Raw genomic sequence first — 16,896 nt, forward strand, 5'->3', positions numbered from 1 at the left:
AAATAACTTCAAAAATTCCCTGTTGAATGTATAGTTCTACTAATCAATGGTGTGTAATCTCATTCAAGTCAGGTATGCTATGTTGGTGTGCTTTCCAACCACATTCTGATGACAGTAGGTACTTTAATTTTCCATGGCATTTTATGGTTTCTGCTTGTCATGATGGATGTACCATTTTGTCAATATTGAATCAAGAAACAATTAAACTTCATGAAAACATTCAGGACTCCATCCTCGGCTGGTAAAAATCAGCTCTAGTGAAGGCAGTCAATCCATGCTGATGCACACCAGCTACTTACAGAACTGTGAAAGTTTAATCTAGTCCAAAGAAGAGATGACAGAAGTTAACCAAATGTCCATCATGTCATACTGCAATTGATACAGTACACATTTGTTTATAATGAGGACTAGCACAGAAGTAGTTAACGTGCATTTCATGTATTCTTACTGGTATTACCTGATGAAAATACTAGTAAATGATGAAAATACTAGAATTGGTGGTGGTTGTAGATGGAAAGTGGAGTGTAAAGCCACAAAAGAAGGTATTGTTATGCATAAACATACATGATAACATACTTAAACCATTTTATTTATTTATTTCAGGTAGCTAATCAGGTTGTTCAGGCTCTACTTACTCAAAAGGTAAGTTGTGGTTTGGGTATTGTGGTATAACTTAAAGCTTGCAGATATTCATTGTTCATTTGAGAGATATGTATTCTTACGTACTATACGTTTTTTAAATTACGTTCATGCATTGAATTACCAAGGCTGCCACATGTCAGGCCCAAAGTCAGTTTTTCTGTAATCCAAGTGAATAAAATCTGTGAGACTGTACATCTTGAAGGCTTGATCATATAGAACCCATATCCAATTTGTGTTGTTTACTTATATTGAGACAATAGCATCTGAAAATCCTTCCTCCAGATGGTGTTTTTTCCGTTCCTTATCCATACAAGTTATGTCACTCCCACAGTCCATTCCTGTGGAATGTAAAACAGATAAATTACAGTGCATGTCAATAGCTGGCATGCTTACTCACATTCAGTGGAAGGAAGGACTTCCTGGTGTGGGCCTGTGCTTCCCAGAGTAAAAGAGAAGGCTCCATGTATAGAATGGGGATTCAGCTACTCTGCTTGTGGGCTGGGGACCAGCAATAGAGAACATATCTTCTGTCTTAAAAAATCTTTTGATGTCCTCCTGCTCCATTCTCCTGGGTAAGCAAGGGAAGTACTGCGCAGGCAAAATTCTTGTAGGGTGATTACAAACCTGGCAGAATAAAAAGATTCACTACGGCTTCTATAAAGGTCTCTTCTGGATCAAGTCATGTCTGAAGTTTCTGTTCACACTCCAAATGGCCGGATATGAAGTATGGTTGTTTCAGATAGAACCTAGTGGGAGGAGTAAAATTAAAAATTAGCTTGCTAAAATGAAGAGGTGATCTGGAAAAAAAATAAGATGAAATTAAACAGAGAGCAAAGCAAGGTAATACATACAAGCAGAAATAATCAGCTGCCCAGAGAGGGTAGGGAATAACTGGTAGGACAATTCTACAAAAAAGTGATCTTTGAGTTGAACATGATTCCATGATGTCATTTTGTTGAGGGGGGGAGACAAACAAAATACAAAGATCTATAATAACAAGCTATGAATCCTTCAATATTCATGAAATGATCCTTTGTGAGATCTAGACCACTTGATGAATGGGGCATTATTAAAATGCTTTGGATCATTTAGCTTTAAAAAGACAAGTCTGAAAGAGACATAAATACAATCTTTAGCGCAGATAGTGTGAAGAAGAATATAAACTGTTTTGTCTACACTGAATGACAGGACAAGAAATAATGTTCTTAAAATGCAGCAAGAAACACCAAGTTAAGATAACCAAAAACCTCTGCCACACGCCCAAAAGCTTTCTAGATGCAATATAACAAAGATTTTGAGGACTGGCTCCAAAGCCTCCGTTATGGACATCATTCAGAACAGCAGAACATCCTTCAGAATGCCCCCTGCAAAAGAAGCGAGCAGGGACCGAGGGTGACAGCAGGGCAGGCAGGATGCCGAACACCAAGTGTCAGGGTCAGGCCTGGAGGCAGTGATCAGGGTCAGCCTCGGTCCTGTGTTCGCTGGGCAAGTCTGGGGAGGAGGCAGGTCCAAGTGAAACCAAGCCAGGATGTCAGGATGCAGCTCAAGATCAAGGAGACAGGAGCCTGGGTGCAGGCGTAGCTGCAAGGTGGCTGCTGTGCAGCTCAGACGTGAACAAGATGACCTTGAACTCTGCCAACTAAACTCCTAAAAGTGTGGAGTGTTCCCTGAGAGCAGGATAGACCAACATCTGCATCCCTAACCATCTGCACCAAAGTGAATGATAAATAGGTGCAGAAGGTTGCATTTGGCCATCTGCACATCAGGGAGAAAGCTGGATACCCTTCTCAGCTCCTTACTGGGCAGATTTTTAGTGAATCAATTTTATGACATTCTGGATAAATTAACAGATGTGCAGGGAGATGTTCTGACCCCATTAAGTCTGCTCTTGGGTATCCTTCCCTGAAGACAGAGATGTCCAGGTGACCTGTAGGTAGGCGATGAAAGACTCTGGAGGCTGCGGTTGCCCCTTACATAGATAACACATTCCTGTGGCCCAAGCTAGCATCAGGAATCCAGAAGTAATAACATTCCCTAAATCTCTTCACCCAACAGCTGTGGTCACAAACCAGCCATGCAGCTGTTACACAGGTTAGGGTTGAGAGTATCACTGTTCAGTCCCGTGGATTTTTGATGCACAGCAAAGCCTTTTACTCTAGAAGACGGGTATTGCCTTACAGCAATTGGAAGTATTGTAGCTTGGAGGTGATTTGCGCAAACCACAACATATGGGGAAGCTTGCACTGTTGCTGTCTGTGCTGTGTTACTCTTCCTGTACTCTGTATACACATATGCTATATGGTCTGTGTATCATCAGAAGACTGCAGTCTGCAGAGCTATTGCTGTAACACCCTTTAGAAACATAAGTTCAGCTATTTTTTAAAAAATCCCAAATCTGTGTTTCAATACAGCTTAAATGGAAATGGAGGCACTTTCTCATATTAATATACACAAAAACCTCATCCACATTTTGTAATATAAAACCATATGCGATTAAATATTTACCAAAGGGTTAATCTCAACATATTAATCACTAGTTTGGGAATTTTATGGTTGTTTCCCAAATGAAGAGAGGAGCTTCCTGAGTCCCTTTGCAAAGGTGTCAGACGTTTTGATGACTGCATACTTTCTCAGTAATGAATCCTCCCAAACTCATAGGAACCAAGGAGTTCATATGGATACAATAAAAACAGACTTGAATACATTTAATTATGTGATTTACTTAGTATTGATGGGATTTAACAGCTGCTTACCTATTACTGAGTAATAACAGCTAATTTAATATCCATAGAAAGAGGAAAGAGGGTACTCTTCTAAATGCTAATGAATATTAACTGTTACAGTGCTCCTGACACCATTCATACAAGTCCTTTTATAAGAAAAGGCAGGAACACAATAGCATACAATAAAGAGGAAATTGGACTACTCACACCAGTCCCACATAGGTAGATATTGCAATCCAAATAGTAACTAGTAAACAGATAAATCTACCGTCGTACAGCTAAGCAGTAAGACAGAGCCAGTCATGCCACAGTGAGATAACACACCTCTGGGGCATAGTGAGACATGAAGAAAAGCTGAGAGCTTTCAGAAAATGAGACGAGTGATTTTGTACAGTAATGCACACTGCGTAGGCTTTGCTGTGAATTTGAAATTGTCCCTCAAGGACTAATTTTTGTTTAAATTAAGTACATGCTGTAATGTAACGAATAAAGCACTGTGTACTCGCCAGTATGTGGAAAGACTGTGATTCCACTGAGAGATTCTGGTGACACAAATTGAGTGAGCAAAGCTTGAGTGATTTATCAATGTCACTGAAACCTTGAAATGGAATTACAGTCTTAAATGTGCACTTTTCAAGTATATAATTTGTTACAATACATATAGAATTTCTCTAATATGAGAGGCTTTTTTTACTGTGACTATGGAGAAACTATATTAAATTGAGATTTGTGCTGAATTAGCCACACAGCAAATTTTCACAATTCTATGTAGCAAAATTATATGGATTTTCTACCATTTGCTAATAAAAAATTTTACGTCTGTGAAATTTAAGAAGTCAGAAAAACAACAAAATTATTTGAGACAAACCTGTATGCTCTGATACAGGAAACATCCATTCTTTCTCCTTCCACCCAAAGACTTCTCATATCACATGAGATGATGGAGTGCTGGGAACTGGATTTTTTTTTTTTTCCGTGCAAGACCTGGATCAGCAGTTTGAGTTATACCACTTAATGAAATCATTTTGTGATCTGTGTATCTGCTCTTTACATATTACCCTCTTCCATAGAAGTGTATTCAGGAGAGTACTTTTTTACTCTGGGTTCTCTATGAAAGTTATGAATTAAGTGTTAAAACAGAATAAGCATCTTCAGAGGAAGAGCAACCTACCTCTGGAACCTCTAATGAGGGCACTGAATCCCATTTTGGAGAAGAGTGAGTCCCATACTGAAGAGAAAAAGTAAGAATAGAGAGATACTTGGATAATACCATAGTGAGACCATAGGAATACCTTAGATATTCGGGAGATTACCATCTTAATAGCTGGTCATTTTGCCCACAGGGGAGGAATTACACACTTCAGACATTTGGTAGTTCTGTTAATTGGTAATTTTAGGACTTTAACTTTCTAAACTCAGGCTTTATTTTACCAGAGTACTGCTACCTTTATGTGCCTCATTTCTCCTCTGGATTATGTGTGGCATTACCATTGGCACAGTTTATAGCATCTGGGTGGGTAATCTCCTATCTTATATTGCACTTTTTACAGAAAGTCTGAAATTTGAAACATAAATCTTACGGTTTTGAAACTGTAAGATAGGAAGGTTTTGAGCAGAGGCATTGCAAAGATTTAAATTTTTTCTACATTGTTAGTTTCTGTGAATCATTTTTCCCTTTCAGTGCACTTAGTAGTGTTGAAATATTAAACACTGTTGTAACAGCTAAGGCTCTGTTTTAAATTCTCTGCTTATTTGTGAAAGGCAGATAATGATGGGTCTTGATGCTTGCAGTTTCCTAATAGAGATTGGCTTGTGCAAGACCAGAGGTAAGGTGTCTCACTGACAGAAATCAAAGCTTTAGGGCTTTACAAAACATCAAACTCAAGATTTTTTGCGGGTCATGTTGGAAGGCTCTAGCAATTTTATTTGAACAGCCACTTGACAGCCATCTAAAACAAATACTAAGAAACTATCAAGGGAAAATAACTGCATTCATCCAGTAGTATCATAAATTTGAAACATAGTATATGCATAAGAAGATGTTTACAATTTTCTGAAAGTCTCAAGATGAGCTTATTTTATTGTGTGTTCACCTCTTATAACCTCAGTGCTGGTTACAGCAGAGACAAGCAACTGTAGGCAAGAATTTAAGCTACATCTGACTACAATTTCCTCCTCTGAGTTGTTTTCTCATAAAGCCAGGTCATCATGTTGACAGGACAACATATGGGGATCCAGAGGCCTGTTTCTTCACCTTCATATGGTGGAAAGTAGTATCAGCTAGGCAATACCACAGGGCAGCAACTGTCCTAAATTTAAATGAATAAGGGAAAGTATTTTGGAGATTGAATTTTTTTTTAAATAAAGCTAGATATGGCTGCAGCTTATTATTTTTATATGTAATCTTTATTAGGAGACTGATTTATGAACCTCTCACACCTCAAAATGGATAACTGCACAAATTATGCTGAAAGGCTGAGTGTCAGATTCTGCTCTCTCTCCAAAATCCTCTTTCTGATGGAATCCTGTATTCCTTCAAGTGGCCAGGAAAAGCAGGTCTTGCACTGAAGATACATACATACATACATACATACATACATATTTTCTGTATCTGAAAGCCATTAATGGCTTGTTCATGATGAACCCGACTGAGCCTCCACTAAAAGACCTGCGTCTTTCAGGTTCAACAGTAATGTCCTATGCCTTAAGATACAGAGGTTGTACAATCCACCTCTGCTTCTAATGGCCTATTTTAAGGCTTTTTGGTACCTCATGTGGGAAATTCAGTCAAGATCATATTGCCACATGTGTCTGGTGCACAAACGTCTTCCTGTGGCCTAGCCAGCTCTACAGTGGCAACTTACAGTGGGGAAGATACAGACCACTCACAATATGCCAGCCAGCAATGCTGACTTGGTTATTCCAGAAAAATCAAGGAGGGGATCAGACTTCAGAAGAGCACCTTGAAGGCACAGTACCACTTTGAACTTCTTCCTGGTTTGGTATAGCTTATGCTTTTTCCTTAGCTTATGCTTATTACAATATTCATATCTTAATTGCTGCTTTTGCCTTGCATTGGCTGCAAAATGAAACACATTGCTAGCAAAGTCACTTTTTATACTAACAGAAAATTCCAAAAGGATGTGTCAGGTAACTACTGTTTCTCATTACAAGAGTTTTTTAATGCTATTCTGTGATGATCAAACAACCAGAGAAAATGAAGTACCACATTTTTCTGATTTGTACTATTTTAAAAGTTGTATATGTATTTCTTCTTAGTATCTGACATTACTTAGAGCTTTTTAAGTGCTTCTTTTACCTGCTTTCTAATCTTCCTATTTTCCCTCGTGCTGCAGGATCTGAGGGAGGAATGTATAAAGCTGAAAACGAGAGTTTTTGATTTGGAACAACAGAATCGAACATTAAGTGTGCTTTTCCAGCAGAAAGTCAAACCAGCTTCTGACCTCCTTCTTCAGGTGGGAAATAGCCTCTGCAGAACAGAAGCTGTGAGCTTGGTATTTCTTACAAGTATAAAATATTTTTCTTCTTTTTAAGGTTATGTCAGTAAGCGGGAAATGACAGTTGGTAATATATTAGAAGAATATTCGTTATCTATAATGTGATACCATTGAAACTGAAAATGTACACCAATGAGCTATGACTACATATTATGGGCAGATGTGGAGAGAGGAATGCACCTGCACAGTAACTTACTTTTTTAGGTGCTTCTTCACTATGATAAATGGAATGATATGGGTTCATTATGCCTCTGCAGGGGAGAAGCTTGGATTCCTTAACATTCTGCTTGATGGTGAACAGTGTAATTTCCTGTGAGAAGACAGCCCATTTATTTAACTTTTGCCATATGTGTTACAGGGACTTAAGTACATCTTCACAGGCTTAGAGTGATTTTTTTTCCCCAGTGTTTTATGGGAGGATATAGCTGAGAAACTGATTGACCCATCTCCCACTCCTTTGCCATTCTAGAGTAATAAGAGATGTTTCAGTATCCCTTTTCATTTGGCAAAGTCCATTATTGTGAATTAATCCATCGCTTTGTCATCCTTTTGTAGAAGTAGAATTGCTTTGCAGAAGTTCCAACAAATCTGACCATGAGCTAGGAGAACAGTAAATGAGGACTAACTAAAACTTTGCAGGTTTCTAACAATAGGGCAAATGCTGGTTTTAGCAATATATTTTATTTCTTATTAGAGAAAAATTCATTCATTTTGGAGGAGAACTTTGGGTCATGTCAGCTAGGTAAGTGATATTAAATGTGTATCTTATTTAAATCCTCTGATGCTGTGCATCTGTTTCTCAGAGTAAAGTTTGGCCCTCCCACGGTTGCTCGACAGCTGAGGGCTGCTAACTCACATCAGCTTGGGCTGTTTATTGAGGAAACATGGTCTGCTCACCAACTGGTGCTTAAAGGCAAGGGAATCCCGAATGGTGAGGGCAAATAGCTAGACTTATTGTGAAACTCTAAAGCACAGGCAGAGTGGTGCCAGGTCACCATCAGAGGGATCTGGATTCTTGCATTATCCTCAGGGTGTTGTTCTGTCTCTTGACTTTGTGTTGATTTAGGTATTGCTAGGTCAGGACCTTCTCTCTTCTGATTTCTTCTCCCTTGCCCCTTGCTTTCCTTCCTGTTTGTTCATCCTGCATAGACTCCTGTGTAGGACTGATTGATCTTTATCCGTTCAAAGTTTTTGACACATCCACCACAGCATGGACCTTTATTGCTCACTACTTCTGCTTTTGACAGTCACGTCACCTGCTCCTTCTTCCTGGTTTGGTTGGGTTTTTTTGCTTGCTTGCTTGCTTTTTTCTGTTTCCAATGTGTCTGACTCAAGTCTATGTTAGGATTGGGTTAGATTGCACAGAAGTCATACATTGCACATTCTCTATTGCAGATATGGCTCTTCTTCCCAATTCCTTGTGTGGCAACAATAAAACCAGGTTATTCTGGGAGTGTTATAGAAGTGTTAGATAGCATCTGAAAAGTAGGATCAATGCTTTGACTTGAGTTCCTTGAAACTGGATTGTGTCACGGCTGTGAAAGAAGTTGAAAGAAATGAACCTGCATCGAGTGGAAGAAAGAACCAAATGATCTAACAGGTTTTCCTGAGGGATTCAAGCTATTTTACATCATTGTTCCTGCACAGTTTGGCAGGAACTAATGTGTATAGATTCCGCCTCCCCCCCCCCCGCCCTTTCACTTGCTTTGTCTTTATTGACTGAGGAAGAAAGAGAATTAAGATCATTCACAAAGTCCAGGTCTCCCAGACAGCAGCAAAATTTGCTGTTATGTCCCTACTCTTGGTATCAAGAGATTTTAACCCCTGTGGGGAAAAAAAAGCAAAGAACAAGTCACAGTGTATATCAGAAAATGAAGAACTTCTGTTAAAACACTTCATATGTAATTTTTTACAAAAAAACCCCAACAAAACAGTAAATTTGTGAGTTTCCAGAAGTTTATTTATCCGCTAACTGTACTCCACACTTGAATAAATGGTGTATAGTCTGTGATCTTGCAGTCTGGGATGTAAAATCTGAAGAAGGGTGTTTCCTTAGGACTGAAACTAAGCAAATACTGTTGTGTGCCTGCATAGAATTGAAGCACAGTTTGGATTAGGTCTTCCTCGAAATGCATACATCCCAGATTTAGAGCAGTAGCTAAATATTTGTTTAAATCTGTCACTCTACGGACGAGTACTAAATATGTGGTTAAGGACATTCCTGCTGAATCATGACCCTAATCAAAGTGAATGGGCAAATACTGCTAACTGGGGTGGGGATCACATGGTGTTAATTTCACCTTTCCGGTACTGTCTGATACAAAGCAATTCGATTTTATTTAATGCTGATCTCATCCTAGGAGTATTCACACTCGGTACAACTACAAATTTTGAAAAATGCTGCAGAAGAGAGTGTAAGCTAAAAATAAATAGCATTAGTTACTTTTTCTGCATATCAACTTCTGTGATTTGTTTGTATATTACCATCAAATTATTCTGTAACTGACATTAGAAGACTCTTGTATTATAAATAGTAAGCTTATTTTTAAACCATAAACATTCTTGACATCTCAGATTTCAACAGAAATATAGATTTCTTTAAAAAAAATGTAAAAAAAATCGAATACATTTTACCATTACTCTAGGTTTTTTATATATTTGATATTAAGTAAATAATACATGATTCGTGTGCCTTCTTAGAAATCAGATTATTCACATTTTTTTCAATGAAAAGACTGATACAAGTGTTTTGAATTTGACTGCAGAGTAATGGTCCATATGCCGTACCGATTGCACTGTTGTTTTTCCTCATGCTTCTCACACAGTTCAAAAGAAAAACTGATTGCTACCAATTTAAAAAAACATTCATGTAGTAGGGTTTTCATGACTACTTCAGGAATCCTTCACTGCAAAAATATTATTAAAAGTATTATACTTCCCTGCATTTACAAGAAGTATAAGTACTTATGAAATCAAAGGGCCTAGTAATATTATAAAAGAAATATGTGTGTTTTCTTGAGGCATGTGATTGTGTATATTGCCATGTAAGTTCTTTGCTACTAGAAATTTTGGTATGCTTACTGCTTGTAGGAAGTGACACACAGGATATGTCACTCCCGTCATGAAACGTTTAAGTAATGCATTCTCTGATGCAAATTGTAAGAAGGAGAAAGATAACTCAGGCGCTTTTTTGTCACCTCTTTGATATTGGAGTCAATTTTAAGAGCTACCCTGTCTTTCTGGGGACATTCTTTCTAGCTGAAGTGTGTGTTTTACAGAGCCAGTACTAGGGTAGGTAAATAAGGAGGCGCCTGATCACCTTTTTTTTTTTTTTTTTTTTTAATTTTGCATTCAGGCAACCTTGTCTCTGAAGCAGCTTTCTTAAAATGATGAAAATCTTGGAAGTGTTTCTGTCTCAGCACCATCTGAGGAAGAGCAATAGTTTTAGTTAAAACCTAGCACAGAAGAGTACCTTCTGCCCAAGCAGCCTTCATTTTCCTCAGTTAATGTGGTTGCTAAAAAGAGATTAAATTCTGCCTGTCATAGCAGGAGGGGTTTGGGAAAGAAAACCAGAAACTCCATTTCAGTAAGCCGCCTTGTATTTCATCTGCAAGTGTGAGAAATAGTTGGGAATAATAGACAGGCTAAGATTCCAGATTGAGTAGGGCAAAACTGATTGGAAGTGAAGAGAGAAATCTGTGGAGGTGATATACAGAAGGTTGGTGAAGGGATAAGACAAATCCAAAGAGAGGATACAAGAGTAGGAATAAAAAGCCTTAGATGAAACTTAGCACTTCTGCTTTGCCTACAGACATGTATAGCATCTATGAAATATTTTTAAATGTAAATGTCAATATCACTATATTTCTGTCTTTGCCTTATTTTTTCTAAACGATGCAGTTTTCTTCAGAGAAACTTTGAACTACTAAAATCACCAAATTGCAATGTTTTCCAAATTCTTAGCTATGGCGTCTCACAGACTTATTTTGACTTTATTGGGTATAGACTGCTCAGTCTTGAGACACAGATCTTTTTGCAGATCTTTTTCTTCTAGTTACCCCTCTTTTTCCACTCATACCTGAAAATATAACTTAATGACATTGAACCTGATTCTGATATTTCATATCGTCCTTTTACAATGGTGACTTGTGTAAAGTTACTGAGGATAACAGGAGTCGGGGTTGCCTTCTGATAGATATTGCAATAATTTGTTTATATTATGTCTCTCTGTTTACATAAATTCAACATGTTTATTAGCTGAATTGTTCCCATGGATTGTTCCATGGAAAGTCTTGCTTTCACTTTTCGCCCAGAAAGTTGCTGCCACAGTTTTTTTATAAAACATGCAGGCAACCTTCAGTGAAAGGTGTTAAAAAGTGGCAAGTAGCAACATTTATTGAGTTGATTTATTTGATTAAATAAGTAATAAAATTTTCATGGTTGGGGAAGTATAAAATAATATTTCTAATCATATGATTTACAATATCCCTGATCCTAAACTATATTTTCATTGCCATTTTATTTCCATCATAAAAATTCTACTTTATCAACCCCAGAACAAAGCAGAGAGGACTCTTGAAGCATCTATTTTCTTCTTGTGCTTCTCTGGCTAGATTAGTTTCATTTTTAACTCAGGCACCATCCACATTGTTTAATTTTATGTCTAAAATTTTGCCTAAAATGCTACAGCACAGTCTGCTGAATTCTCACAAGGTCAATTTAAATAATAACTACTTTGTTATAACTACATTGATATTAGGTCTTTTAATAACCTGACAACTATGCCCTGACATATGAGATGGAGTGTAGCAGTACATACTTAGATGGAAACAGTTGTACAACTTAGCAGGAAGGGCTATATTGCACCAACAACATTATTATATATGGGAAGAAAAAGAGGGCAATTAATTGCCCTTACACCTGACAAAAGGAGATGGAATATCTGGCCTCAGAGTCTGACCTCCAGTTCAGACATCATTAGACATGATGATGTCTGAATGCAGAAGGTTAAAAGTGAAGTTACATTGCTTTACAGCAATCAGATATAAGAAATATTTAAGTATTTCAGAAATAGGTATTTGAGAGTTTGAAATTAAAGCTAAAGATCATCACACACTGTTAGAAAACAGTTTGTCAGCAGTCCAAAGTATATTTAAATAACTGGATCGTTATATGCTGAGCAGCAGTATAATTCCCATCTTACACAAGCCAGCTACTAGTCCTGCCTTGTGCCTCCAGGCTTTTCAAAGCAGGCAGACTTGAGACCAAGATGAGCAAATTGTATCTGAAATTTTGAAATTCCTGCAGTTGACCTGCTTATTTTCTTACTTCACGTTTGTTCCTTTGTATCCATCAGATTGCCACGGTACTCTAATCTGCAAATCTTCTGAAAAGTTCCATCTCCAGAAAGATCTCTGTCCTTTTCTTCTTGGTAAACATACAAATAGAAATCAGGTGTCGCAGTATTTGTAGTGATACTTACTCAGGAATCAGGACTGGTGGCTTGAAAGATAAATAAATTTTAAGATCTGCTAATTGTTTCAGCAGCAGCGGAAAACTGCTTTAAAAGTTATGACAATCTCATGGGCTGTATCAGCAGACAAAAAGGTAATCACATAAATGTAAAGCATGTTTGAGATACATGAAGTTTAAACTAGTACATTAAACTTTATCCAAGAATTACGTTGCCAGTAGAGCACCTAGTAAGAAGTGAGGTGGTGGTTTTTACACCATTTGCAGTTCTCAAAAGATTTCAGGCCATAGCCCTGCTGGAGAGCTTTCTCCAGATCAAGGCTACCAAAGGTGCACAGTAACTGTCATGAAGATCCTGTCCCAAGAAAAAGCATCCAGTCTTGGAGCAGTGAGAAATGATAAGAATGCTTCTGTGTGCCAGGAATCAAGATACTGATCTAGTAAGGAACACTCAAATTTTTTTGAGACTTTCAAGAACAAATAGAGGAACATTTCTTCGTGTGAAGATGCTGATGTCGTCATTTCCAGTCTTGCATTATCTCAGTAAACTGGTACCTACTTTCTACTTCTGTCATGTCCTTACTCACAAATAACATCTGAGAAGACAGAAATAGGAAGCTCCGAATCTCTGTATTTCATCGCAGCTTAAATCATCAACATGTAATAATACATTTTAAACCATATTTCTTACTTGCCCTGTTTGCAGCTCCAAATATATGCTGAAGAAACATTACAGAAATGAAGTATTCATGAGAGCCTACTGGTTAGATGAAAGGGTGACCAAAGTCAGTGATGAGAGGAGGAAAGGAAACATCCCCCTCCGAAGAAACTCCATGTAACCTCCCTAAGCCATATGACTTCTAGTTTCGAATGAACAGCAGCAGCATAATACCTGAAAGAATTAGGCTGGATATCTGATATCCAGCCAGCTCTGGAAGGAGACTCCGAGATAAGCAGATGTTTGGGAGAGCACCGAGAAACGTTGGATGTCATCCGCGGCAGTGGCTCTCTACAGGCCATCTCTAGTCACAGGGACTTATGCTTCTCAGTATGTAAATCACGGCCGTGGTGTGTAGACCTCCAGGAAGCTTTGTGAGATCCCTTGAGTGAAGTGGCTGAGGCGGCTTTTCTTGTCCCTCAAGAACACCAGTCTGCAACACGGGGGAAACCCGGCATGCTCTTTTCTGACTAGGGAAACTATAAAACTTTCATTCTTAAAACATTTGCCAAAATGATTTGCTGGATCTAAATTTAATTCAGGCTGATAAAGGAACATCATAAAAATTTTTGTTATAGACCGTGGCATGATGTATGAGAGGAGAGATAGGGCAGTATCCCTTACAACATTTAAAACTAAAGCAAACAAAGCACAGCTAGAGTTTCAGTGAACAGTATTTTATTATGAGAGAGTTAGATCAACTGTCCTGATAGGTCTGCTCCATCTGTAATTTGTGTTCTGGTGATCTCCCCTCCTGTCAGACTGTTGTCCCTTATTTCAGCGCCTAAATTCTTAACCAATTTGCACTCAAACAAAAAGAAAATATTAACTAAAGCTCACTAGGCATGTAGTTCTGCTGAGAATGATAATGTTTTTAAGAGAAAATTACCCCCAGCTGCTAGAATTTCCTATGTCCAAGTACTTTAACTAGCCTTGAGAGGTTCCAAAGAAAAGCACTGAAAGGCTGTCCATATCTACAAAAACATGACATTTTGTAATACAATTTTAAATACATAATTTTCAGATAGAAAATCTAAAAATGAGCTTTTTCCATTATCCTAATGATAATAAATTGCTACAGCTATACTAAAAACAGTAAATCAAATGAGCAAATAATCTTTAGGAAAGCCACAAGTGATCTTTGGTGAAGTATTTATGAATGATTTTGACTGAGGAGAGCAATCTTTTTTAAGTTTTGAAGAAATACATACTGAAGAGCAAAGACAGTTTTTCAGAGTAAGCACGTGTCAAGAAAACGGTGGAGCTATACTGACGTGACAGGCCTTAACAACAAAAGTAAGATTTTACTGCCTATTTTTCAGACAAAGAAAAATATGCAACTGACACTGGGTGAACCATAGATTTCTCTTTATTTTGTACATAGATTTTTATTATCAGTGATGATACACATGATGGCAGGAATCCAATATGGCATTTGAAACCCTAAGCAAGTATTTGGGCAGACTCATTAAGTACAAGAATGTTTTCATGGTTTTTCCTATTATTGTGTATGTTCAGTACAGGAATAAATTTAAGAAAAAAGGAAGGGGTTCCACAATACGAAATAGTATTGCTATATTCCTTTCCAAATTTGCCCTATGCTTCAAACTTGTAATAAGCATTAAAAAGAAACGCTTTTTTATTCCTTGCAGTTATATTTAACCTATAACAATGCTTAACCTGTTGGATGCTATTTCAGCCTGCTGTGTTTTCTGAATGTATTAGCAAGATGTATTAGGAACTTACCATATAAATCTCTGCATAAATGGTCAAGTATAAGTATAGAGGCTGGTTCGAGGCAGCCTTTATTCTAGATTGTGAACTTTGTGAAAACTCTATGAGTTACTCGTGCCTTTATGTTTTGTGTGACCAACAGATCCATTTTTTTGTCTGATATGTTTCTGGTTTTGAAGTTCACAATTTTTTTTAATATATATATTTGGTGTATTTAAGTCAAGAGTCATTTGTTCAGGTTTCCTTTCTAAACGGGAAAAAATCTTTCTCACTGACATTCTGATAGCAAAAATTAGCATGTATTTGTTCTAATGTTATCACAGTATGTGATGCGGTAAGTACAAGCCATGTCTTAGATATAAAAGTGAAAGTTCATGTCATCAGGTCAACTTCTAAAGCCTCCCCACTTTGGATTTCACAGTGGAATAAAGTAGTAGCCACTGCAAAGCCCTGCTTAAATACAATATGCACAAACAGCAGGTGTGCTAGATAATTGTTTTTTCATCATGGTGCATCCTTCACACTCTGTAACTCCCAAACGAAATACCAAATGAATGCATAAAATTAAATGATTCGAAGATTTAGAGGTCTGCTTCTTGTTCTGGTAAAGTGGGAATCTATTGAAATTCTAAAGCAGTATAGAAATATAACCATTATTATTACAGATGTGTCATTTTATTCCTATTGCACTAATGGAACTAAGTATGTAGTTTGGTTTTGTTTTCTTAGGACTTTGAAACTTGAATGAAGGATAACTATGCAAAAGTGTGTGTCTATGAAACAACAATAGATAAAAGATTAATCTGTTACTACACTCAACACATATAAGACTTCATTTATATTTTACTTTATAACTGTGCTTTTGTTACTGTTATTTAAGTGTAGTGGCACTTTGCAGACATGAAGCAATATGGAATTATGGCTCTTGTACTTAAAAATAGGTGTGCCAATAAGTACTCAGTAACATTTAAACTGTTTAGATTATATCAGCTCAGTGTGATTTGCTAGTAATTTTAAATTACATATTCCATCAAATGTATCAAACTAACATTATGCTAAGTGGCTTTTAGCACATAAGATTACTCAATAGGTATTTTCTGTTGCCATCTGTTAGGAAAAAAATAATTTTCCTGTGATATACATTGTATGTTTTGTATACTTTTATGGATACTGAGCATAGAAGAAAGGGGTGGTAATTAGTATAAAATGTTATTCACAATGAATCATAGAACACCTATGAACCAACCCCATCTTTTAGTATTGAATTTTACTAATGCTCTCCTTTGTTTCCCAAATGACCTATCTTCTTTAATGATGGTTTGGATACTGGTAAGATTCAAATCCTCATCCAAAGGCCATGACACTATTGACTAAATCTCTGTTGACTTCGCTGAGAATGTGAAATACTGTATTGCAAGATAAAATCAGCACGTAAGTGCTCAGTGAAACTGAAGAGTCCATTAGTACCTTAACTCTTAAATTACCAGCTTGGTATCTCTCTTGATAAGGACAAGCTAAAAGGAAAAGTTAGCTTTGTCATTAAATCTTGAACAGTGTGATATTGACATACTTGAGTCTTTCTGTATTTTTAGCATTTTTAGATTGCATTCATGCTCATTTCTTCCTCTGGATGTGAGCAAGCCGTGTTTCATTAGTCACTAACCGATGTCTGGGTGCAGGGAGGAGCAGTGATTTGTCTGTGTCCTGTGCGAATTACAAGGGCATCTTCAACATTATGAATTAAACTCCATCTAACTGCATTAGAAGTATGGAAACCAGACTGCCAAAGTAATGGCATCTTGAATTAAGATTAGTGCTTTAAAAATCCCAAATATACACCCACTCTTGTTCATCATTCTGGTATACAGTTTCAGAGATGAACTACTTAATTTTGTAGTGTTTTGATCCTAAATTTTTATATTCAGTCATATTTTAAAAGCAGAAATGCTCCATCTTTTTTTTTTTTTTTTTGAGTTTCCTATTACTTACTATTAACTCAATTTTTTTTCTCTAAGCAAGCCTTGTTTACTTTTCCTGTACAGTAGATAGAGGCACAGGCACAGGCACAGGTCTAGGCACAATTATTGTG

The 16,896-nt window shown here is 37.2% G+C and overlaps 1 protein-coding gene across 16 annotated transcripts in view; it reads left to right on the top strand.

Annotated features, from left to right (window-relative positions):
• NCKAP5 (NCK associated protein 5) overlaps positions 1–16,896 on the top strand; it is a 392,323-nt gene that overhangs the window by 295,733 nt on the left and 79,694 nt on the right. For all 16 annotated transcript variants that reach the window (XM_069780847.1, XM_069780846.1, XM_069780848.1 and 13 more), the window contains 2 exons: positions 604–642; positions 6,722–6,841. In XM_069780847.1, the coding sequence (XP_069636948.1) occupies positions 604–642; positions 6,722–6,841 (159 nt within the window). The remainder of the gene's footprint in view (positions 1–603; positions 643–6,721; positions 6,842–16,896) is intronic.

Source organism: Haliaeetus albicilla, chromosome 4 (assembly GCF_947461875.1).
Source record: "Haliaeetus albicilla chromosome 4, bHalAlb1.1, whole genome shotgun sequence".
NCBI classification, from domain to species: Eukaryota; Metazoa; Chordata; class Aves; order Accipitriformes; family Accipitridae; genus Haliaeetus; species Haliaeetus albicilla.